Raw genomic sequence first — 26681 nt, forward strand, 5'->3', positions numbered from 1 at the left:
TTAATTTTATTTTAACAGTGTTCCATCAGATATTTGAAACATACACACATATAAACACATAAATTTTAGATAAATGACATTTAAATAAATGGTCTAATATATTACATAATCTATGAACTTTGCTTTCCCCACAGGGAACATTATTCCACAGTCCCCCTCCTTCTCCTCTTTTTTTAAAATTGATACATAATATTTTTACATATTTATGGGATATCTGTGATATTTTGTTACATGCATAGAGTGTGTAATGATCAAGGCAGAGTATTTGGAGTATCCATCACCTAGTATTTATTACTTCTATGTGTTAGAAACATCTCAAGTCCTCTCTTTTAGCTATTTTGAAATATACAATATATTGTTAACCAATGTGGCTTTGTTCAACCCAAATTGTTACTTACAATGTCAGTCTCATAATTTTAGAAACTTATGCTAGAGCATTTCGAATGTCTTAAATCCAAACTTACCTTGAATTTATTATATCATTGTTGATTTTATTTTTTAGCCTTTGAGGTTGAAAGTATTCCTTGGTGAAATGAGTGTAATAAGCTTTTTTTTTTTTTTTACAAGTTATAACATAATGCCTTTCTTTCCTTCATTTTATCAATCTTAGCACAGTGCATTAAATATAGTCACCCTACTCTGCCAATTAACATTAGAACTTATTTTTTCTATCTAACCGTATTTTTGGACCCACGAACCAACCTGTTTTCTTCTCTCTCTCCCTTCTGCCCTTCCCAGACTCTGGTAACTGTCATTCTCCTCTCTATCTCCATGAGATCAACTTTCTAGTTCCCGCTTGTGAGAACATGAGCTCTTGGTCTTTATGTGCGTGGCTTATTTCTCTTAACATAATGACCTCCAGTTCCACCTGTGTTGCTGCAAATGACATGATTTCATTCTTTTTATGGCTGAATAGTTTTCCATTGTGTGTATATACCACGTTTCCTTTATCTCTTCATCCAGGGGTGGACACTTCGGTTGATTCCAGATCTTGGCTGTTGTGAATAGTGCTGCTATAAACATGAGGTGCAGGTGTCTCTTTGATATACTGATTTCCTTCCTTTTAGATAGATATGCATCAGTGGGTTTGCTGGATTGGATGGTAGTTCTATTTTTAGATTTTTGAGAAATCTCCATACTGTTATCTGTAGTGGCTGTACTAATTTACAGTCCCACCAACAGTGTGTAAGAGTTCTCTTTTGTCCACATCCTCACCAGCATTTGTTATTTTTTGTCTTTTTAATAACAGCTGTTCTAACTGGGATAAGATTATATCTCTTAGTGGTTTTGATTTGCATTTCCCTGATGATTAATGATATTGCACGTTTTTCCTATTTCTTAAAAAAATTGTTTTTTTGTAGAAATGGGGTCTTGCTATGTTAGCCAAGCTGGCCTCAAACTCATAGCCTCCAGCAGTCCTCCCACCTTGGCCTCCCTATACACTTGGATTACAGGCATGGGCCACTGCGCCAGCCCTAGCATTTTTTTCCACATACTTATTAGCCACTTGTATGTGTTCTTTTGAGAAATGTCTATTCGTGTCCTTTGCTTATATTTTAATGAGTTTTTTTTTTTAATTACTGTTGAGTTGAGTTCCTTGTGTATTGTGGATATTAGTCCCTTGTTGGATGAATAGTTTGCAAATATTTTCTCCCACTCAACAGGTTATCTCTTCACTCAGTTGATCATTTCATTTGCTGTACACAAGCTTTTTAGTTTAACATAGTCCCATTTGTCTATTTTTGTTTTTGGTGCCTTTGTTTTTGAGGTCTTAGCTATAAATTCTTTACCTAGACTAATGTCCAAAAATGTTTCCCCTATGTTTTCTTCTGGTAGTTTTCTAGTTTTGGGTCTTATATTTAAGTCTTTATTCTATCTTGCATTGATTTTTGTGTATGGTGAGAGATAGGGGTCCAGTTTCATTCTTCTGCATGTGGACATACAATTTTCCAAGCACCATTTATTGACAAGGGTATCTATGTTCTTGGTGCCTTTGTCGAAATCAGTTGGCTGTAAATATGTAGATTTATTTCTGTGTTCTCTATTGTGTTCCATTGGTCTGTGTGTCTGTTTTTATACCAATACCATACTGTTTTGGTTACTATAGCCTTGTAATGTATTTTGAAGTCAGGTAATGTGATGCCTCCAGTTTTGTTCTTTTTGCTCAGGATTGCTTTGGCTATTCAGGCTCTTTTATGATTCCATACAAATATTAGGATTATTTTTTTCTATTTCTATGAAAAATGACATTGGTATTTTGATAGGGATTGCATAGAATTTATAGATTGCTTTGGGTTGTATGGTCATTTTAACGATATTAATTCTGCTTCATGAGCATGAGATGTCTTTCCATTTGTTTGTGTCCTCTTAAATATCTTTCATTAGTGTTTTGCCATTTTCCTTGTAGATATCTTTCACATCTTGGTTAAATTTATTTCTAAGTATTTTATTTTTCTGTAGCTATTGTAAGTGGATTGCCTTCTTAATTTCTTTTTCAGCTAGTTCATTATTAGTTTATGGAAATACTACTGATTTTTGTATTTTGATTTTGTATCCTGAAATTTTACTGAACTTATTTATCAGATCTAAGAGTTTTTTGCTGGAGTCCTTAGGTTTTTCTAGATATAAGATTATGTCATCCACAAAAAGGGACAATTTGACTTCCTGTTTTCTGATTTGGATGCCTTTTCTTTCTTTCTTTTGCCTGCTTGCTCTGGCTAGGACTTCCAGTACTCCGTTGAATAGGAGTGGTGAGAGTGGGCAGACAAGGATGAAACAACAACACACTAGAGCCTAATATCTTCGGTGAACATAGATGCAAAAATCCTCAGCAAAATACTAGCAAACCAAATCCAACAGCACATCAAAAAGATAATACACCATGATAAAGTGAAATTTATCCCAGGGATGCAGATGGTTCAATATATGCAAATCAATAAATGTGATACATCATATCAACAGAATGAAGGACAAAAACTATATGATCACCTCAATAGATGCAGAAAAAGCATATGATAAAATTCAACATCCCTTCATGGTAAAAACTCTTAACAAACTAGGCATAGACGGAACATACCTCAACATAATAAAGGCCATATATAACAAACCCACAGCTAACATCGTACCGAATGGGGAAAAGCTGAAATCCTTTCCTCTAAGAACTGGAACAAGACAAGGATGCCCACTCTCACCACCCCTGTTCAACACAATACTAGAAGTCCTAGCCAGAGCAATCGGGCAAGAGAAAAATAAAAGGCATCCAAATTTCTCACAGTTTTGGAGGCTGGGAAGTCCAAGATCAAGTTGCCTGCAGATCTGGTGTCTGGTAAGGGCTGGCTTCCTGGTGTGCAGACAGCCACCTTCTGGCTGTGTCCTCATCTGGTAGACAGAGAGAGAGACAAACACAGAGAGAGAGAGAGAGAGAGAGAGACAAAGACAGAGAGAGAAAGGAAACTCCAGTCACTTCCATTTCATATAAGGGCACTAATCCCATCATGGGGGCTCCACTGTCGTGACCTCATCTAAAACTTATTACCTCCCAAAGACTCCGTTCCCCAATACCATGGCATTAGTCCTTCACTGTATGAATTTTCAAGGCACACAAACATTCAATCCATAGCAAGGTGCCAGCACGTTTTGTTTTTTTTTTTCAAAAATAAGCATAAATGAAAAAATAAACAAAACCACTCACGGTCTTATATACCTAGAAAGTGAAATGTTTTTATTTCATATGTTTTCATTTTCTTATGCGTGGACCCATTGCAATGCCTTGGTGCCCAGGGTCTCTTAAGATGGCAAAGCAGAGATATGACAAATGACATGAGAGAAGTTCTTCATTTGAATAAAGAGTGGCTCCTAGTGGTTTGCTTGACAGGCTTTATACCATTGGCTCTACTCAGACCCAGAGCAAAAATGTAACACAGAGCAGGCCTAAGGGGCTCCCGTGCTATGCTGCTACCGCTAGCCTGAAGCCCTGTGAATGACACGGCCGCTAATTTCAGATTCTTGCCTTCCTGCACGGCTTTGCAGTTGAAGAGTGAATTGAGTGGATCAAATTGCAATTCTACTATTCAGCTTTAAGAAACAATGGTGATATAGCACCTCTTGTATACTCCTGGATAGAGCTCGAACGCATTCTACTAAGTGAAGTATCCCAAGAATGGAAAGACAAGCACCGCATGTACTCACCATCAAATTGATATTAACTGATCAACACATAAGTGCACATATAAGAATGACATCTATTGGATGTCGGACAGGGGAGAGGGGGGAGGGGGGAGGAGGGACGGATATATGCATACACAAAGAATGCAATGCGCACCATCCGAGGGATGGACACACTTGAAACTCGGAGTTGGGGGGTGGGCAAGGGCAACATACGTAACCTAAACATCTGTACCCCCATAATATGCTGAAATAAAAAACAAAAAGAAACAAAAAAAAATTGCAATTCTAGCTGTACTGTCATTGCTGAGTGTCAATTTTTGAAGACTTTTCAAGTTTTCACCATTGACTTACTATCAGTTCCCTGTGCTTTACTTTTGTCTTCCTTGGCCCTGTGTTTAATATTTTTGAAGACATGTTGAGGCCTTATTAAAACAACTGACTTGGTAATGTTGATTTCAAAGGCTGTGAGTTTCCCTAACATTGAGGATTTTCTGTCCTAGTTCTTCAGACTAAAGAAGATAAAAATGTGTATTCAGTAAGGACGGGCTTTAAATACAATGCATTGTTATTTCTGTTAACTCCGTCAAATGGTTTGTGTTGCCTGTATGATGTGCATGAGGAGATGTGACTCTCAGTGTCCAACCTGTGAATGAAAACTTGGAAATTGTCAAGTGCCTGTTCTGAACTGCAAACGGTGATTGCCTGGTCAAGTACGATGAAGAGTTTGGAGGTTCAGAGCCTCGTGATACTGCCCAGTGAAATTGACAGGTGCTTTTTTTTAGAGCTGGTCCTAAGACACTGTTCTAGATTACCCTGTCTTCATTTGGCATATTGTTTTAAATGCAAAATGAAGATTTAAAAAAATCTGGAATCTATTTTCTTAACTAATGTAACTAATGGTGCTGTGTGAGTTCATTTTGAGATACAGCCATTCAGTGAAGTTGAAATCAGCACATCCTCTTCAGCATATCTGCTAGAACAGATTAATAGAAAATAAAAATATGACTCCATGGTTCATTTTGGCCTAGTTCCAGCTGTGCTGTAGATTAAAACGACTTCAGCGTTTCCCGGTCTCACCCCTTCATCCTGATTTTGTGTTATTCTATCTTAATTTTCTTATGTACCTTGGACCAGCGAATGTGCTATTTTTCTCATGACGTCACTCACCGATTCTAATCCTCTCATTCCTTTCGTGCAAGCTCAATGGTATCTCTGCGGTGCCGTTATTTTTCCTGAGCACTAGCTCCGAGTTACTGGAGGAGGATTTGTTTTCAAGGTTTGGCATCTGCACAGCCCAGACCGTAACACCCAGTGGCTTTCCACTGCTCGTTATAGGACAGAGGGGACTTGCTGAGATGGTAGGAGGCCTGGGCGAGTGGCTGTGAGGTTGGCCATCAGGAACAGGCAGCTCGCCTGCAGGATCTGGCCTGGGCAGATGGTGCTGCTCTGGGGTCCCTGCATGCCAGCTCCACTTTCAGGCTGCAGAGGATAGAACTGGCTCTGATGTTTTACTGGGCTGGATCTCAGCTCCATACTGGACTTCAGTACATACCATCAGATGGAGGAGTCAACCTAATAACTTTCCATTTCCCAACCGGGTAATAATTCTGGGAAGACGCTTTGGCTCTATTGGTACAGTGCAAAGAGCCGCTTTCCTGGCTAACAGGAACCGGCAGACATTTGGCACGTGGAAACATACATGCACGCACACACCCAAAGGCTCAGGAGTCTTATTTCTTGCCAAATATGTATCGAGTGGGAGATTTCTGGCATTTCACTTGAAAAACTTGCAGGGCAAGTTCGTAGAGAGTTCCCTGTGGGCTGTTTAATGGTCAGGCTGCTTTCCTCTCCTGCAGTCGTCACCAGTGGGCAGCCCCTTGTCTCCCATGGGTGCTACACTCCTATCTCGGGGCTGTACAGCAACGAGGCAGATGCTGTCAGTTCCAGCCTCAGATGCCAACTATTTGCAGTGTGTACCAATGCTCTGGGCAGTGTTAGTATCACAGAAGAGGCGGGCAACTGAAAAGTGATCGTTGGATCAGGACAAGCTAAAAATCAAATACTCAAGGGCTATTTGCCTACGGAAGGACCACTTGGTGCGTTGAAGAGCATTTGTTTACATCCTCTGTTCCCCTCCCAGGTGCTTGTATCCTCCTGTCTTGGAAGTCTATGCCTCTCTTTCCTAGTATCCAGCCAACTCTGGGATGCTTCCTTGGAATAAGTAAGGCATCGTGATCGGCGCAGAGCCCACCTCCTGACCCAAAGCTACTTCACACGTTTTTATTAGATTAGGTTCCCACAGCTGGGGTTATCGCTGTGCTAGGAGCTATTTATGCCGGGCTGCTCTGTTGTGTTATTCAGAGGCACTGAAATCTATACCATCTCCCTTTCTCTTGTGCCTCTGGTCTTCTGGTCTTTGATGAGTTCATAGTTATAACAACAATAAAATAACATGAAATAGGGGAACATTAACTATGCTTTTCTTTAGATATTTAAGAATCTGTATGGGCCGGGTTCGATGGCTCATGCCTGTAATCCTAGCACTCTGGGAGGCTGAGGCGGGTGGATCACTCAAGGTCAGGAGTTGGAGACCAGCCTGAGCAAGAGCGAGACCCCGTCTCTACTAAAAATAGAGAGAAATTATCTGGACAACTAAAAAAATATATATAGAAAAATTAGCTGGGCATGGTGGCATGTGCTTGTAGTCCCAGCTACTCGGGAGGCTGAGGCAGGAGGATCGCTTGAGCCCAGGAGTTTGAGGTTGCTGTGAGCTAGGCTGATGCCATGGCATCTAGCCCGGTCAACAGAGCAAGACTCTGTCTCAAAAAAAAAAAAAAAAAAAATCTGTACGGTTTCCTGTGATGAAGGACTGTACAGATTCCGAGTGAATTTTGAATTTATCTTAGGTAAGAGAGTGGAGTAATGTGCTGCCCCCTTAGAGTCCTGAAAATAAGAGTTGAAAGTGACCCCAGCTCTTTGCCGCAAGCCTATGTCTAACTCAGAAATCCCGCCGATGGCATCCCTAAAGATACTGCTCAATCAGGCCTGGATCTTTTTGGTGATGGAAGATCTCATTCGGCTTTTTAAAACCAATTCTTTAAATGTGAAGTTCACATAAATAAACGCACACATTTTTACATCTGCTGTTGATGAGTTTTGACAGACGTTTCAGTAACCACCACCCTGATCAAGATACAGAGCCTTCCGCTCACTCCAGAAAGTTCCCTAGTGCCCCTCTGTAAGTCTATCCCTTCCCCTGCCACCAGAAAAACAAGCAAAACCACTGATCTTATTTCTATTACTACAGGTTAGTTTTGCCAGTTTAGAGACTTCATATAAATTAAATTATACGCTATGTACTCTTTTTTTGGTCTGGCGTCTTTTGCACGGCATGTTTTTGTGATTCCTCTGTTTTCCAATCAAGAAACTAAACCCTGATTTTCAGCCTGTGTTGTAAACTTACATGACAACGAGTAAGGCTTGGCTGAGCGTAATTGTGTGCCTCTTCTGCCCATGCTGAGGCAACGGAAGGGCCTGAACATCTTATTTTCTTTGATAGGAGTATGGCCCAGAAGTGACTACCTGTCCTGAGTTGCCCAGAACTCTGGGAGTTCCTCCGATATGGGATTTTCAGTGGTAAAGAAAAGACAAGTCCCAGGCAAATTGAGACAGGTCGTTCACCCCAGCCTCCTCTCAGGAGTACTATATAGAACATTAGACACCAGTTTCAGGAGATTCTATCCAATAGGAGAAGGACAAAACTGAAAGCTAGTACAACCTCCGTGGAAAACAGTATGGAGATAACTCAAGGAATTAAAAGTAGAACTACCATTTGATCCAGAAATCCCACACTGGGTATTTACCCATAAGAAAAAAAGATATTCTGTAAAAAAGACATCTGCACTTGAATGTTTATAGCAGCACAATTCACAATCATAAAGATGTAGAAACAACCCAAGTGCCCATCAATACATGAGTGGATTAGTAAAATGTGGTATATGTATACCATGGAGTACTACTCAACCACAAAAAACGATAGTGATCTAGCACCTCTTGTATTATCCGGATAGAGCTGGAGCCCATTCTGCTAGGTGAAGTATCCCAAGAATGGAAAAAACACCACATGTACTCACCATTAAACTGGTACTAATTGATCAACGCTTATGTGCACATATGGAAGTAACATTCATCGGGGATCGGGCAGGTGGGAGGTGGGAGGTGAGAGGAGGGGATGGGTAAACTCACACCTAACAGTATGGTGCACGCTATTTGGGGGATGGGCACACTTGTAGCTTTGACTAGGGCGGTGCAAAGGCAATTTATGTGACCAAAGCATTTGTACCCCTGCCCTGTAATATTCTGAAAGAAATAAAATTTTAAAAAAGAAAAATAGGCTGGGCATGGTGGCTCACGCCTGTAATCCTAGCTCTCTGGGAGGCTGAGGCAGGCGGATTGTTTGAGCTCAGGAGTTCGAAACCAGCCTGAGCAAGAGCGAGACCCCGTCTCTACTAAAAATAGGAAGAAATTAATTGGACAACTAAAAATATATAGAAAAAACTAGCCGGACATGGTGGTGCATGCCTGTAGTTCCAGCTACTCGGGACGCTGAGGCAGGAGTATCTCTTGAGCCCAGGAGTTTGAGGTTGCTGTGAGCTAGGCTGACACCACGGCACTCTAGCCTGGGCAACAGAGCAAGACTCTGTCTCAAAAAAAAAAAAAAGAAAAGAAAAGAAAAATAAACACTGTGTGTTTCTTTACTCTGAGGCTCTAATCTACAAGGGACTGACCTCTGGGAGAATCTCTCTGGAAGCCAAATCCAGCTGGAGGTTCTCGCTGGGGGCTTGCATCACTCACCTGATTTCCACTGAGCACATTCTTTATGGTTTGGTTTCCTATTTTATTAAGGACATATTATATTTTATGACTTTTCTACCTACCAGAATGCTATTTTAAGAGCTTGAACATTGCCAACATTTAATGTTTTTAAATGTAATCAAGATTATGAAGTATGTATTTGAAAGCATTAAGATGAACAAATGAAATTAATGAGAATTATTATTTCAAGCTGCTTGATTTGATGGACTCTAGCTTGATTACTTTGATGTCAGTTTAATCTTTAAAATCCAGCCAACTTTTCGGCTAAACTCTGAGGCGTTGTTCGAACTGGGCTTCTCAGAGGACGTGTGCAAATCTCTCGTTTACATCTGAGATAATTCATTAGCTGGATGTTTGCAGAACACATGCACCTGTTTATGTTCAAGTAAAACATAATCTGCCAACTTTCCTTTGGGGCAGATGAAATACCTGGTTTTATGTGGTTCTGCCACGTAATTTTCCACATAAATTCTGAAATAAGATATGCTTATAAGCAGGTAGGATTCCAAGGGTGGTATTTCCTAAGCACTACTGCGATGGTGTGGTGGTTTGGAAGTGTATCTGTGAGCTTTTCTGTATTATACAAAGTTTGTGAGGCCTTTTCATGCTTCACTTTGAGAGACGTCTCTGTGTTTTTTGCTAATTTTTACATTTTTAAAAATTACACAAATAATGCATAATCTAGATGTTTAGATGCAACATCTAAACAATAAATAAGTCTGCCAGACAAAAAATGAAATTTTATCTTTTTCTCGAGTCGCATGCCAGTCAGATTAATGGCCGTCCCTCCAGAATTTTTATGTAAAATTGAATTCAGCCTGTAGTTTTGCCTATTTTTTTTTCTTTAACTGAATCATACCATAGATATATATTGCTTTTTCCATTTGAACATGTTTTGAAGATTTTTTTATGTTAGACTATATCAATTTACTTAATTATTTTTAAAGCTATGTTGATTCTGGAGTATGGAAGTAATAAATTTATTTAACCATTCCTCATCAATTTTTTTTAGGTTCTTTATTTGTTATGTTACTATGAACATACTTGTATATCTCTGCTTATATTTAATATGTGCTATTATTTCTGTGGATATCTGAGTTGTGTGTCAATGGATAAATTAAATTAAAATTTTGATACACATTGTTAAATTAGTCTCTGAAAAGCCTGTACCGATTTCCCCTCCAAGTTTGAATTTTTTTAACCTGTGAAAAATTGGAAGCAAAATAAAAATAGATAATTAAATTTTGCAAGCTCAAACAGCAAATTGGGAATTGGTTCTGCTCTTAACAAAATTTTATTTATTGTTTACTTACACATTCGATTTGTATAAAACTTCTCAGAAAAGCCGAGGACACTTGATTTATTGATTTATGTGCCAGTTATAATTTCACAGATTTCACATGAGCTCAGAATTAGAATGAATCTTAGTGTTTCCCCATGACTGACTGCTAAGATGCTTCTATATAATAAACACTCATGAAAATGTAGTCAGCATGGAATAATCAAGAAATTAACTCCAACTGAAAGATCTTCCCTACCAAAGCTCAGGTTAACAATGGAGTTCTTTAGTATTTCCTTAAGATCTCATTTTCTATTCTTATACCTAATTCTTTCTTAAATCGATTCGGTGAAAAATCATTTTCTTTGCAAAGAATTAATAACTGAATGCCATAATATTGCTAAGTCTTCGTTATTTTTTTATGAGGTGGTAGTGTCACTTACTAGACTACTGTGAAATATTATCATGAGTAATTAAAATAAAACTGCTATATTTTTAAGAATAAATGAGTCAAGAAAAAGTTCATAAGATGATATAGTGATTTTTCTCATCAATTTGTTTCACTCATTTCTCCCTAACTTAAGGTATCCTTTTATGTTCCCAGAAACCTGTTGACCTCAACTGGTAGAGGTACAAGTCATGAAATCTAACAGCTTGTAATGTGAACTGAAATTCCTGTTTGCTTGCGGTGAAACTGATATTTCAGATGACACTTGTGTGGAAAGCTGTCCCATATTTCAATGCTTTGATTTAATTTTAAGATTTTCTTTTGTGGACAGGGTATTGCTCTGTCGCCCAGGCTGGAGTGCCGTGGCATCATCATAGCTCACTGCAACCTCCAACTCCTGGGCTCAAGTGATTCACCTGCCTCAGCCTCCCAAGTAGCTAGGACTATAGGCGTGTGTCACCATGCCCGGCTAATTTTTAATTTTTTTTGTAGACATGGGGTCTCGCTATTGACCAGGCTGGTCTTGAACTCTCGGCCTTAAGCGATCCTCCCACTTCGGGCTCCCAAAGTGCTAGATTACAGGTGTGAGTCATCGCACCCAGCCTTAAGATTTTTTTAGAATTCACAGTGGTTCCACATTTGAACTCTATCTCCCTGACCACTACTTGCTGTTAGTACACAGTTCCTACTTTTACTTCTTGCGTACTCTCTACCTCATATCGCCAGAATGAGCTAAGGCCTGGCTTTTACAAAGTAAGACCTAAAAATGTGTTTATTTATTCCCTGAATATCTTTGAGTACCTCCTACACTGTAGGTACTGTGTGAGGTTCTGTGGGCAAAGGTTAACAAGAAGGGCTCCCTGTCTGATGGGGAGTGAGGCAGGTACGTGCGTAATTGCGATGGAGTATGATCAGTGCTGTGGTTCAGATCCATACAACAAGCCACAGAATAACAGGGAACAACTAACACGAGGAGTTCAGCAACTTGCAAAGCTCTTCCTGCAAAAGTATTCACTTCCTAGAGTCCCACTGGCAGGAGCAATTTAGCCTGTCTAGAAACAAAGCAGGAAAGGTCACATCTGTAACATTGCTTCTCAAACACCAACATGCAGACTTCCAAACCCTGGCTGTAGACTAATGCCATCTTCATTGGAATACATTAAGCCACAAGTATCAAAAACTTGACCAAAAGTGGCTTAGCCATGAAGGCATTTATTTATGAAATTAGCCAGAAGTCTGGGGCAGGCAGGCCTGTTTTGTTCAGCATTCGACATGTCACAGAAGGCATCCTTCTACTCTGTCATTTCGCCTCATGTCAGTGAGGCCTTTCCATGTGATCATGTATATGATGGCGGTAGCAGCTGAAAGCTCTGTGACCTCACCTATCTAAAGAGACCCCTCTCTGAGAAGCCTCATGTTCTCCCCCTGTGTCATGTGTTTTTGCCATGTGCCCTGCTTGCCTGTTGGCTGCCTGCTGTGCTCTGCTGCAGACACGTGATGCACATGTGTCACTCCTGTGCCTTGGAGGACAGGGAGAAATTGAGCCACGAAGCAAGGAGCCTTCCCTTGCCGTGATGAGAGTAGACGTGGAAATGTTCATCTCTTCTTTTGAGGCCCCTCTGTTCTTTCTTTGAGCCATAGTGTCTACAGGATAGGGTGTTTGGAGACAAATTTCATCTTACTTTAGGTATAAATAATATAAAATGAACTAATCTCACTATAAATTCCTTTTCTCAAGACATGTCAGTAGTGACTCCACTGGTGAGTTGAAATCAGTATGTTCTTACTTAATCCTATACACACACTCATAACACACTCACAAGTATACACTTGCATATGCACAAACACACACATTTAAAACACACTCAATGTATACACTTGTATATGCACACATCGTCTCTCACACATACTCACCCCCCATGCAAACACACACACACACACACACACACACACACACACACACATATGGGAAAAAAAGGCCAGTTGAACGTTGCTTTTCTTTGGGAATACGGGTGATGCTCCTTTTCCTTCTCTTCCTCCTCCTCCTACCCCCTCCTTCTTTTGTGTTTTTGAGCTCAATAAAATTTCTTGTATTGAGCATGTATTATTACTAGAAATTTGATGATAAAAATGTAATAAAGTTTTTCCTATGGTTTCTTCTAGCCTTTTTAAGGTTTCATGCCTTACATTTTAGTCTTTTATCCATCTTGAGTAAGTTTTTGTATATGGTGAGAGATGGGGGTCCTGTTTCATTCTTCCACGTGTGGCTATCCAGTTTTCCCAGCACCATTTATTGAATAGGGCTTCCTTTCCCCAGTGTATGTTGTTGTCTGCTTTGTTGAAGATCAGTTGGTTGTAGGTAGATGGTTTTATATTGGGTTCTTTGTTCTGTTCTATTGGTCTATGTCTTTACTTTTATACCAGTGCTATGCTGTTTTGGTTACTATATCCTTGTACTATAATTTGAAGTCAGATAATATGATGCCTCCAGATTTGTTCTTTTTGCTTAAGATTACTTTGGCTGCTCAGACTCTTTTTTGGTTCCAAATGAAGTGTAGAATTATTTTTTCTAGATCTGTGAAATATGATATTGGAAATTTGATGGGGATTGCATTGAATCTGTAAATTACTTTGGGTAGTATGGACATTTTAGCAATATTGATTCTACACATCCATGAGCATTAGATGTTTTCCCATTTGTTTGTGTCCTCTGTGATTTCTTTCATCAGTGTTTCATAGTTCTCCTTGTAGAGATCTTTCATTTCCTTAGGTAAGTATGTTCCTAGGTATTTTGTTTTCTTCATAGCTGTTGTGAATGGTATTGGGTCTTTGATTTGACCCTCAACCTGACTGTTACTGGTATAAGGAAATGCTACTGATTTGCGTGCATTGATTTTGTAACCTGAGACTTCGCTGAATTTATTTATCAATTCTAGGAGTCTCTTGATGGAGTCTTTAGGGTTTTCTGGATACAAGATCAGATCATCAGCAAACAGGGATAGTTTGACCTCCTCTTTCCCAATTTGATACCCTTTATTTCTTTGTCTTGCTTGATTGCTCTGGCTATAAAATTATTGGAAAATGTTTATTTATGTCACTTTATGTTTTCAGTGTCTCGTCCTTTTTTGACTGCCATAGGAGAGTTGAATTTTATTTTTTTAAAGTATTGGACGTTGGCCTATAAAATACAATTTATGCATTATATTACTAGGGATTCTTAATGTGGCCCTAAAAATCCTTGACCAAGTTTGTTGCTGTTTCAGGAATGAGACATGTACATTAGAAAATCAAACTGGGAGTATCCTGGACATGATTAACTTTTGAGGACAGTACTTTATTCTGCACTGTTTCTCTCTCGGGTAGAGAGAGACTCTAAGATGATTAAATGGAGTGGAACACTGCAGGTTTTGAGAATGAGGAACATTTATTTCTCCAAGTCACAGCTTCCAATTGAGGTCAAATGTGCCCCAAAGGCTATGTGGAGTAAAATGATTAGGCAGTTTCCATATCTACCTGGTGGATAGACTTGCTTTGAAAAAAACACTCAGTTGGTGTCTTGATCATTAGTTTCAGAAGATAAACCTTTGATTTAATTAGCTTGGAGATTGATGGCTGTATTTAGTACATTCAGTAAAATGTCCCTTCAGCCAAGGGTCTAAGGCAGACACATGGACAGTGGGCACAGAAATTTTAGCTACTGTTAAAGATAGCAGCAGTATCAAGTACCTTCAGATGTGATGCACCTAACTTGGGAAAATAGCTGTTTCTTGACCCACTCTTCATCATTTAGATTTTGCCCCACAAAGTAGAAAAATTGGGAGAATATGGAAGTGAGTGTATACACACAATGGAGTAATACCATGTAATCATTAAAGAGTAGCTCTGTATGTACTGATATGGAAGTATCTCCATGGTACTTATACAGATAATACCTGGTTCCTAACAGTGTGTATGCTTCCATTTATGTGAAAAAAATTTTTTAATTCTAAAAATTTTTTCTTTCCAAATTTTAACATCTCTGAAACCAACATGTATTTTGCAGTTGATAACCTCCCGCCAGTCTTTGTCAGCCAGGTAGCAGCAATGATGTAGTGTGAATGCATGCATGGACAGAAACTGGGTTGTTCTTTCATCTAGAATAATGGGGCACCTGCAGCCCTGTGATGCTTCCATCAACAAACCATTCAATGACCATTTGAAGAAAGAATATGAGTCTAGTTCGGTGTCTGAAAACTTTCTTTGACAACCTCTGGTAATATCAAGAAAGCATCACCATTAAAACTTGGAAATCGGTGTCAGTGGCTTGGAAGGAAATCTCAGAGATGATAATGGAGCTCTTTTAAGCAATGCTTTATTGCTAACAGTCTTAATATTATAGGGCAAAATAGTATATAGAAAAACAGACATCAAAGATTGAAAAAGTGATTCAGAAGAGTCAGACTGTTTTGAAATTTTGATACTTTAACCAGTTTAACTTATATTTTTCTAGAAGTGATATTCACAAGAGTGATAAATAATAAAAATCTGTGAGTAAATTTAGGAGAGCTCTTTCACTAAGTATAAATAAAAATTCTAGGTATAAGAAAGCATTATATCATAGTTTAATTGGATATACTTTCCTCCTTCCCTCTGTCCCTCCATCTCTCTCCCATCTCTCTCTCCTCTCCCTCCCTCCCGTCCTCCCTCATTCCTTCCTTCCATCATCCATCTATCCATCCATCCATTCATCCATCCATCCATTCATTTTTTAAAAAATGCAAAACATACAAGAAACTGTTAACAGAGGGCAATGTCCTGGGTGGTGGGGTATGGAGAGGGAGAATTACTTTTCCCGTATAATCTTTTGTTCACTTTATGTATTTATCTATTTATTTAAACAAAGCTATGTGTACTCCAAGTTTCCATAGCAAATGGGTATCTCCTGAGGTTATCAGTCTCCAGACTTTTTTCCTGACTCTTTCGGTTGTTACCAGATCTGTAACTAACATGCTGATGTATTTCATGATTTTTCAGTATGAAGCATGATCTATTGACTCCTTATCTTGGAAGATGAGGATTCACTCTTTTACTCTCTCTTTTCAACACATACATATTTACCCTTCCTGAATCCCCCCTCCACATATATTATCACATTTGATAGATCAATATTCAATCTTTACATATTATGACTATGCAAGTGATATTCATGGGTGAACCAGATAGTACACTGATTACTTTTCTTGTTTGCCTTGAGTTAATGATTGGGTAATTGGGTCTTATTTTTTTAATTGCTGAATTTTCCATGTCCTTATCAGTAATTTAGCCCCTAGCTCTTTGACCAGTTAGAAATAATTACTCCTTTCTTTCTCCTGCCATGGCTATTTGCATTTTTGTTAGTCAAGATCGAATTTCAGCTAATGGTTTAACATTTACATTTATAATCATAATAATCACTTGGGGCTTATTTTGTTCATCTTTGAAGCCCCAGAGTTCTTGGTTTAATGCTTTCCAAATAGTAGGACTCAGTAAAAACTTTGCTTTTTAGAAATGGCTATGCTTTTTCTGAGTTAATAGTGTTGTCTCCTGTCTCCAGATACATTGACTGCAATAGAGACTAACCCATGTGATGAATAGAAACACCTTAACGTGTTTAATAACTTTCAATAACTGAGAATAAATTCTTCACATGTCTTCAGAGATATTCACGAACCCTCTACAGAGTTATGTAGCCTTGTCATGAAAGTTTCATATCAGAGTTCACTGGAATATTCTAGAATTCTCTGAACTGGCTTTGCAACGCATTGAGGCCCTCTAGACCTCTGTCTCCTTGAGTGGAGGGCATTGCCTTAGGCTGCACTGCAAGCTATTACCCCTGCTCTGTTTTCAGCTTATTTTTCCCAAAACCTTCCCTATTCACACCTAATTTTCACTTTTTCTAATTATTGGGAGAAACTGAATTTCATTGTGTGCTCGGATTTAGAAGCTGTCAGAAGTACTTTAATTTGCTTTAGGCTTATTGTAGACAGCTGTAACAGCTGTAATGAAGTTTTTGAGCTTCGTGAAACAAACGATGTAATCCAAGGCAGGTTATGAGAACAGAACTAGGTGAGGTCACTGCGAGTTTAGTGACAGCTGAGGTGATTAACAATAGGTGTAATTTATGAACTATTGCTGTCTCCTACATAGTCCTGTTTTGCCAGTCATTCCACAAGCTTTAACGTCTTTTGACTATAATTTTCACTTCACATGGGTAAATGGCTCTAGTAAAATCTTTTAGCAATAAGAAAGTGTTTATTATCTCTGTTTACGTTAAGTGTCAAGAAATACAGTGGAGAGGATTTGTAATTTGTGATAAGACTTATTTTTTTATTTTTTGGAGACAGTCTCACTCTGTTGCCCAGGCTAGAGTGCCGTGGCATCAGCCTAGCTCACAGCAACCTCAAACTCCTGGGCTTAAGCGGTCCTTCTGCCTCAGCCTCCCGAGTAGCTGGGATTACAGGCATGCACCACCATTCCCGGCTAATTTTTTCTATATATTTTTAGTTGTCCAGCTAATTTCTTTCTATTTTTAGTAGAGACAGAGTCTTGCTCTTGCTTAGGCTGGTCTCGAACTCCTGACCTCAAGCGAGCTTTCCGCCTGGGCCTCCCAAAGTGTTAGGATTACAGGCGTGAGCCACTGTGCCTGGCCTTGTCATAAAACTCAGAATGTGGTCACACACAGTTTTACTGAAGACCTTCACCTCCACCTGATTATTCTTTGCAGTTACCTGGGCCTCTGTATTCTGTATATTTTAATTTGAAGCTCTGAGAAAAAATTTATAGCACAGCACCTGAATGGGGAATGTATTTTTGATTTTGAGTAATTCAATGGTTCCTTTCTTAAAGTCTCGTTTTCGGATTTTTATATTTTTCCTTCTTAAATAGGAGGCTTGCATTTTTCTGCTTCTATAGTGTCACCAGATGGACTAAAAGAGAAACAGAAAGGTGATTCTCTGAGGGGAAAATAGAAGCCTAGGATGATGGTAACAAGGGGGTAGAATCATAAAGAAACAGTATTTTTAGAAAAATCAAGGACCAAGAAAGCAAGAGAAAACTTGCAACAGAACTTGGAATAATCAATTGCAATCGGATGGAAGTCCCACGCTTTTGAAATGGGCCTCCATATTCATCATATTCTAATAGGAAAATAGAAATCATTCTAGGTATTTCAAACAGTGGGAATTTATTACAGGAATTAGTCACAAAGGGGCTGAAGGGCTGGTGGAGAAAAGGGGAAGAGAAAGTTATGCAAAATGAATAACTGTAGGAAACCACTGCCACCCTGGGCTGGAGAAGCACATGGAGAAGTAGCTTTGCCCAGAGCGCTGGTGGAGGTGAGTTAACTAACTGAGCAGGACCCTGCCAGCGGGCACTCATGGCCCATTGTCACTGCTGCTTTGGCTGTCACCATTGTCACCGCCAGTGCTGCTGCACGAGAAGACTTTGGGGAGGTTCCTTCCCTCCTCCTGCCTTGCAGTCTCCCTACAGTGCTCCCACTGGCAGGACCTAATTGCAAGCCAGGTGTCCAGGGATCCTGAGAAATGAAATTTGCAGGGTGTCAGCCCCATACAATATAGAGCATAGCACAGAAGGGTGGGAATGGAGCCCAGCAACTGCCAAGCCAGTGACTAATGCATCTTGTAGAAAAAAGAACTGAGGTCACTCTGTGCTCTTTATGAACCCGGGTTTGGCAGAGAGCACGCTAATCTTGGGCAAAAGACCACCATTGTAATACTGAGCTTGGTGCTTGAAATCCCAAAAGAAGGTGTGTTTGGGGACGCTGGTGTATCTGAAAGAAATTAGTCTCCATCATAAAGAAGGTCTCTGCTTTCAATTCTTTGCTTTAGTGATGAGTTTATACAAAGCATTGGCCCATTGATCCAATTTGGTGGAGTTTTTTTTTTTTTTTTTAAAGAGCAAACTCTTCCATGTTGATCATGTTTTGTTCTTCATATGAATTTGGATTCAGTGTATTTCAAGTCATTCCAGGAAAAATATGAACCTAAAAAAACAACTTGATCTGTTGGCCTATAGTGTTGGTCCAGCATGTGAAGGCCTTAGGGGCTGCTCAGATTTCTGTGGGGATGCCTCTGTGTGGCAGCTCCTCTATGCGTTCTGGAGTCCGTCTGGGAAGGGAGGGGCAAGACCCAGAAAGGACATGAGCGAACCTCCACCCTTGCCCCAGGAAAGAAGAAGAAATGGGTGTTTCAGCTGTGGTGGGCCTGAGTGAATGGAAGAGAAGGTTTGAGGGGTTGGGTGTAAGGTGGGGTGAAGTAGGGTTAATAATACCCATTGCCTTCTGGTTTCCACCAGTCTATGTGGGAATAGTGAAAGAAGAGGATGCATTCCTGTTATAGGAGTGGGCGCATAGACACATCCCAGCAGGCCAGGAGGACCCCTCTCCCTTTTCCTCTTCTCACCCAACACCAAGCACCAAGAGGAATCATCATCTTTAGCAGAAAACGATGTTAATTTTTGATTTGTGTTATCCACAGTTATTTGGTGTGCACTATTGCCACACACACACACAGTGTATACAAATATACACATTTTAATCATGAAGATATATATGCTACGGTGGAAGGACAGAACATGTAACAGCTTGTTAGGTCGATGTCTGGCTTTTCAATACATAAACATATGGTACAAAGGACCCTGTTTATACTCTTGCTTCGAGCCCTGATTGCAAAGTAATGACCAGCCTACAGCACTGGCTCAGAAAGGGGTGTGAGAAATTACCATGCCCAGGAGTAGCGTAGACATACTTAACTGAACATGTATAATAGAGAGAGGGCTGCATGGTAGTTGACTAAAAGGACTCTCGAAGAGAGATGGCTGGAGAAGAGGGAGGAACATGGGTCCAGAAGTTAGTATGAGAGCTCTTCAAGTCCAGTCCAGAGTCCCCCTGCAGTGGCTGGAGCCAGGATATCTGCAGAGTTAGTTCTTTTGTTCAGAATTCAGCATGAGGTAATAGGAGCCTCTCCCAGTTACTGGCCCCATTCTTTCCAATTTTCAGTTAACCCTCAGAGCCTTGTAGAAAATAAATGAGCCAATGGAATTGTGTGGATTAAGTTGAGAAAACTCACGTGAAAAGTCTTCAAAAACAGCAGTGAGCTCTGCAAATGCTAGATGATAACATACGAGGCAGCCCTTTGGTCTAAAATGTTTTTCCTTGAAAGCTTTAATTCTGTTGGAGTATTTTTTGGTGGGACCACATTTTAGAGGACACACAGTTTTATGGTAGAGGTTCTTCTTTTTTTCAAAATAGAGATGACCTTTGGAGAGCATTTTGCGGGAGCACTTCTGTTTCCCAGATCGAGGCATGCCATCTTCCCGATCGGCCCGGGGTGTCCACGTCGTCAGCGTGCTCGAGCTGGCTAGCCTTTGTGTGCGCACACTCGCGGGTGTGAGGAGCCATTCATTCGGCGACGATCCTTCTGGTACTTTACTGTCAGCGAGTCTGACATATCTGTTCCCCACCTGGGATTTGCAGCTCTAGATAATCGAGTCACACTTTGTTAGTAAAGTGGGGTTAATAATACACGTCGCCTTCTGGTTTCACCAGTGTGTGTGAGTAACGAGAGAAGAGGACGTGCTCCTGTAGCAGGGGAGGGCACACGAACACATCCCATAGAGTATGTCACTCCTTGGCTTCCCTGCCACTTCAGATCTAGGCTCCACCGTTGCCGTCTGGCATCCTTGGCCAGCATTAATTTTATTCCATTTGTATTCCAAGTTGCTATTCCCTTTTTGGTGCACATTCGTGCTTAAGATCTATTTGTCAGCTGTTGTGTAAGGGAACACATACGTTCGTCAGTATTCAGTAAACACATAACACCCCAGAGAAATGAAAGTTTGAATCTGAAGTTGTTAAGTGTAAGAGGCAGTGAAGACGGCTGTAGGAAACTAGTGAACCATTCGCATGCAAGTTCGTCTCATTTTTTACGGATTTACCATAGGTTAATTGATTTTCATTTCTTTAAAGACCCCGGTTCCAACTCTTTTGTTATAGTCGGCATGATTACTGAAGTCAGGAAGAGCTAAATAATGCAGCTGTTTCCTGAGCCACGTCCAATACCGTTTAGAAACTGCTCAGTATCGACGCTCCTATTCTAGGCCATGAAGTCCCTGGTGAAATATTATTTTTAATAGTTTAGGTCTGTCATGGTTCTAATTTCAGTGCTCTTGAATGTTTACCATCTGAAGCTCTAGGCTTAGGAGAGAAGCTCACAGGGCAAGATGACCTATTTCTACTCTTCCCCAAAGAAAGATTGTAGTTTGAAACAATCTAATAGAAAACCCGTTTTAATGGGATCGTGCACATGCATGCGTGAGCATGTGTGTGGTTGTGTTCTGTGTGTGTATCTCAGGGAAGTTACTAGGAAATGCTTTTTTTACATAGTAAATATGGGAAATACTTCTGGAAAGTTAGATCCCTTTAACTATTCAAGAAGCATCTCCCACTGTTAAAGAGAGCCCCACCCCTACAAACTAAACAGAATTCAGATGGATGTAGGAGAACTTAATGTTCTCATTTTTAAAAAGGTGCGTTGCTTCTTCATACATGAATACGAATATTGTTTGCTTAGACGCTGCAAGCTTTTTTGGCTACTATAGATTGCATGTGGGAGGGACCTCATCCTCTTCTCCCTCTCCTTCCAACATCGAGATTCTAACAGCAACTTGGATGGAGGTACAATGAACCTATAAGCCTGCATCTCGCAGGTAGCATGAGTCGCAGGCTCATTATAACTGGCACGGGTTTTCAAGTCCTATTCCTGTTACCAACACACCCTGAACGGCCCCTCATCATGGCTACAAAAGAGTCTAGACACAGCCAGTTTTAGTTCTTCCTACACCTTAGTGATGTAGACAAGCTGATGTAGAACTCAGGTCCTCTCCGTTCTCTGAAGCAGGCTTCGTGTCTTTCTGCGTCCATGCTCTGCATTTGAGATCTTTGCCGTGATGCACCCGCGCTCAGCCAGATTCAGAACCACACATGTGCCACCTGGCAATTAGCAGCGGACAGTGACTTGTGCTTGAGTCACTCATTCAGAACCCCTGTGCCTGAACCGCCCCCCCAGTTAATGCTGGGTCTACTTTTGTTTGAATTGTGTCGTCTTTAGTCACTAATCTTACCACTTTGATCCCTGTCTCCAATTCCCATGGATTGGATTCTGATACTTTCTCTCCCGGATAAATGCCTTGACTCTCTGTTTAGGTTCTAACTCAATTTTATAGGTTCCATTTCCCGTCACTGGCGACTTGACCAGCCTTTGCCGTTTTTGAGCAGCAACTATTGTACTTCAACGTGACAAATTGCCTTTCTTCTCAAATTCTGTTTCATGTCCTCACATTTCTCTGTCTTAATGGTTATTAACCTTTGCCAACCATCCACCTCTATATTCCATTAAATTTTGGGTGTGTTAGGTGAGTATTCTTTTTGATGTTAAAGATCAAATATAGCAAACGCCAGGTAAACAAGTGTATACCCATTTTTTACACGTAAGTGATTGCTGATGATTTAGAATAGAAGCTTGTTATAAAGGCAGAGGAACTTTCTTCAGCAGTTTTCTGTGCTGAGCACATGTCCTCTGACATAATCTTATCTGATCTTTGTTTAAAAGGGTTTCTTGATTGATTGATTTCTCATTGATGCACTGTTGGCACCAAAGAGTTTCTATTTATTTGCACAAGTATGCACTGGCATTAAATAATTAATTTTTATGAGCTCCATCAAAGGATATGTTTTATTCTGCTGTTAAGTATTCATTTGGTGGCGTTCTTTCTCCCCCCAGTGGGTGCTGGAAGATCAATTTTTTTTTTTTTTTGGCCATTTCCTCATGTTTATTTTTAAAAACTCAAATCAGGGTCCAAGAAATCATCAGTGTCAGGAACACTTCAGAAATTCTCTATTACCTATTGTGATATTGTCTCCATTCTTCTTTCTCAGTTATAGAAATAAGTTCTTCCTGATTGGATCTCGACCCACGCAGTCAGGAAACAATTGCTTACCACATCCATCAATTCTGTCTGCACGTTATCATGTTTCAAAGGTTTTCCAATTAATCCTGGGGAAGCTAGAATCACTCATAATTATAATCCTGTTATGCCTTCTTTTATTTCTTGATGTGCTTGTTAATTCCTGTCCATCCCGCGGTGGTCTGTAACATAGTGCTATTATCAGCTCTTTCGTCCTTAAAAGCCTCTCGTCTGCCATTTTGACAAAGATTGATTAACTGTACTTTGTTGAAATCAATCATTTTGGATTTTAAAAATCTATCCTGTATATTTCTTCTGGCTACCTTTGCATGATTTCACTTTTTTTTTTTTTTTTTGCAATTAATCCACCAACCCAGTTGCTTTCCTTTTTTGGCTTCGTTTCTCTTACTCTTTTCTTATTTAAGAGCTGTCTATCTTTATCTCTTTATTTCTCCTGTCCTCTCATAGACAGCACCTCCAGGAAGAAAGGACAGTTGCAGGAGGCAGTGGAATCAATTCTCCTTTAGACCCTGGCCAGACACTACTCCCATTTCCTTTTTCATAAAATGAGAAAGATAGTTCTTTTCCTAAGCGATCCTCCCCCTAAGCAGTTTCTGGGGCAAAAGCCTCACGATTGGCTGCCAGCCACTTTGCAGTGACATTGTCACATGCTTTTCAATTATAGCTTCAGACTCCTCCGTATGCTAATCTTACCAGGTAGACTCAAACTGAGACACCAAAATTCTTTTGGACATACTAATTAATATTTTCTTTTCTTTTCCTAGGTACTGACTTTAACATAGATAGTTTACCTCTGCCTAGGAAAGCCCATCACGACTGGGCCCTTTTTCATGAAGAGTCCCCGAAAAACAATTATAAGCTCTTTCATGAGCCGGTCATCACCTTGTTCAACTACACTGCCACATTCAGCAGGCACTCCCACTTGCCACTAACCACCCAGTACTTGGAGGGCATAGAAGTCCTGAAGTCCCTCCGATACCTAGTTCCTCTGCAGTCCAAGAATAACCTTAGGAAAAGACTTGCTCCGCTGGTGTACGTACAGTCAGACTGTGACCCACCATCAGATAGGGACAGCTACGTTCGCGAGCTGATGACTTACATCGAGGTCGACTCCTACGGGGAGTGTTTACGAAACAGAGATCTCCCCCAGCAGCTGAAAAGCCCAGTGTCTATGGATGCCGATGGCTTTTACAGGATCATTGCCCAGTACAAGTTTATCCTTGCTTTTGAGAACGCGGTGTGTGACGACTACATCACCGAGAAGTTCTGGAGACCCCTGAAGCTGGGCGTAGTCCCCGTATATTACGGATCCCCCAGCGTCACAGACTGGCTTCCAAGTAACAAAAGTGCTATTCTCGTCTCGGAATTTTCTCACCCCAGAGAGCTGGCAAGTTACATCCGACGACTGGATGATGATGACAGATTGTATGAGGCCTACGTAGAATGGAAGCTGAAGGGTGAGATCTCTAACCAGAGGCTTCTGACAGCTCTCAGGGAACGGAAATGGGGTGTGCAGGACATCAACCAGGACAATTACATCGATGCCTTTGAGTGTATGGTGTGCACCAAGGTGTGGGATAATATCAGGCTTCAGGAAAAGGTAAGCGCATCAGGGTCTGGCAGAGAGACACTAGGCTGGCCACCTCCATGGTCTCTGCCCTCCTGCGTGGCTGCTGCACTTCCGTCTGTGGTGGCCACCTCATTACTGTTCTTTATCCTATGGGGAGGCTGGGCTCTGCAAGATGGTTGAGTACTTCATTGTTCTCTTTGGGACTGAAGTTTACAAGCCATGCCCTTCTTCCCGAGGGCCTTCAGTTCTCCTTGATGTTTCTGGAGGATAGCTGCACTGCAGGTGCCAGGCAGTGACCCAGGGAAACTGTAGAAAGAGGGGAGAAGGCCCAAACATAAAAAAATTAAAGCTTTGCATTTCATCCACATGGTCAGTCCTTTAACCTCTCCGTTGACGCTGTGGCAAAGAAGTACGGTGACTTCCACCAGAACTTTTACGCTTAGACCCCGTGGCCGCCATTTTGAAACTCATTTTCATTTCTCCTACACAGTTTAACCCTCTTTTGCTCCTTCGCTCTCTGATTCTTGCCTTTTGTCTTTCTAGAGTACACAATGCTTGTTAATATATAAACTATTCAAATAATGATGGAGATAATTCTTAAAACACTTTTTCTTAAATTATTAGGAAGTTGATAGCAATGTCTCCACATGTCTAGATTACTTCTGACCCTTGTTTGCTTACTTTATTTATTTATAATGGGAATGATCCCACTTTATGTATAACTGAATTTGTTAAAAGGAAATGTGTAGGAAAAAAAGATTAGTTTCAACTTCTCTTGAAATTTTTAAAAAGTGAAGGGGCCCACACATACCACTTGCCTGCCTCCTTGATACGCATAACGTTTTATCTAAATTCTCAGAAGGCAAACAAATTCTGTTAAATATTTAAATGTTTATTTTTGCTTTTATATTAAGTTCAGGTCAAGCATAAACGTAAACAGTGTGTGAAATTATTTTTACATATTGTATGAATACTATATAGGGTTTTTATATACTAAATATGTATCTGTTTAGACAAATTTAAAATAGTTGAAACATTATTTTTCATAATTTAAACAATTATGAAAATTTAAGTTCTTCTATCTGGTTTTATGTAACATTTTAGCTCATGAAATCATTTATTTTATGCTGAGTGTCTTGGTCAGCAACAGGAACACTAAATGTTATGTCATTCTTCTTAAAGAATGCATCCTGATTTCCAGTGACTTCCTTTATGATCTAATTTATATGGCTACATTACGGCAAAAAATAAAATACACCACCCCCACACATGTGCACGCACACACATGTACACATAATACACATACAACTGTGAAGATTCATGAGAGAGTAGAGTCCACGTTAATGGCCCATGCTATACCAATTATTTATTCTGAAAGTATATCAAAGCAGAAAATAGAATTTCTGAGGATGATGACTGGCCTGGGCTAGCTTTCAAGATCATTTCAGGGCTTGGAGATTGTGTTCACAGAAAATTGAAACAACTGTGCAAACCCTGACTGCTCCTGTGCCTCACTGAGCCCTGATGGGTGGTTAGGCAGGGTATGATGACATTGGTGAACAGCTTTTAAGTAGATGTAGGAGGTCATTCCTGCTTTCCCAACAGAAACAGCTAACTGGTGGTGGCATTTCAGAATGCCTGACAGTGGTATAATTGAACGTCCTTCTCTTTGGACTCATTGAGGAAAATGAGCTAGAGTGAGCTTTCCTCCAGTGTGCTCTGATTTCTCCCAGAGGTGGTCAGTGAAGATGATCAGAAGGCTTTGCTTGCATTTCAATGAAGTAGTTACAATTCTAAAATGCTAATGTGCTCATTATTGAAAAGTAGAACAAAACATACTATGAAAGCAAATTAAAAGGCATTAGACCAGTTTTTATTTGCACTTATTTCACCAGATTTATTACAGCAAAACTTAATGTAAGCTACTTGAATATAAATTTCTTCTTTTTTTCTCTTTTAGCCAAAGAAAAGCTGAAAGAAATAATTTGATTTCCTCTAACTCTGACTATTTTTATCTTGTAATTGATAATCATTTAAATTGTTGTGTTTGGATGCAGACGATACTATTAGAATATCAAATGCATTTTCCATTTGTCTACTCTGCTTCTGCCCTCCTCTCTCTCTCATAGGTATGCAGACCTAGTGTATTAGCGATCTTTTGCTGTTAACAATATTACCACAAGCTTAGTGGCTTAAAACAACATACATTTGTCATCTCACAGTTTCTGTGGGTCAGGAGTCTCATCGTGGCCTACCTGGGCCCTCTGTAAGGCTGCGTCAGGGTGTCAGTCAAGGCTGTATTCTCATCTGGAGGCTCAATC

General features: G+C 40.1%; 1 protein-coding gene across 3 annotated transcripts in view; it reads left to right on the forward strand.

Annotated features, from left to right (window-relative positions):
- Nucleotides 1–26681, forward strand: part of FUT10 (fucosyltransferase 10 (alpha (1,3) fucosyltransferase)) — a 63287-nt gene that overhangs the window by 27217 nt on the left and 9389 nt on the right. For all 3 annotated transcript variants that reach the window (XM_012648608.1, XM_012648606.1, XM_012648605.1), the window contains exon 3: nucleotides 23555–24390. In XM_012648608.1, coding sequence (XP_012504062.1) covers nucleotides 23555–24390 — 836 coding nt within the window. The remainder of the gene's footprint in view (nucleotides 1–23554; nucleotides 24391–26681) is intronic.

The sequence above is a fragment of the Propithecus coquereli genome, unplaced genomic scaffold (assembly GCF_000956105.1).
Source record: "Propithecus coquereli isolate 6110/MARCELLA unplaced genomic scaffold, Pcoq_1.0 Scaffold29, whole genome shotgun sequence".
Classification (NCBI taxonomy): Eukaryota; Metazoa; Chordata; class Mammalia; order Primates; family Indriidae; genus Propithecus; species Propithecus coquereli.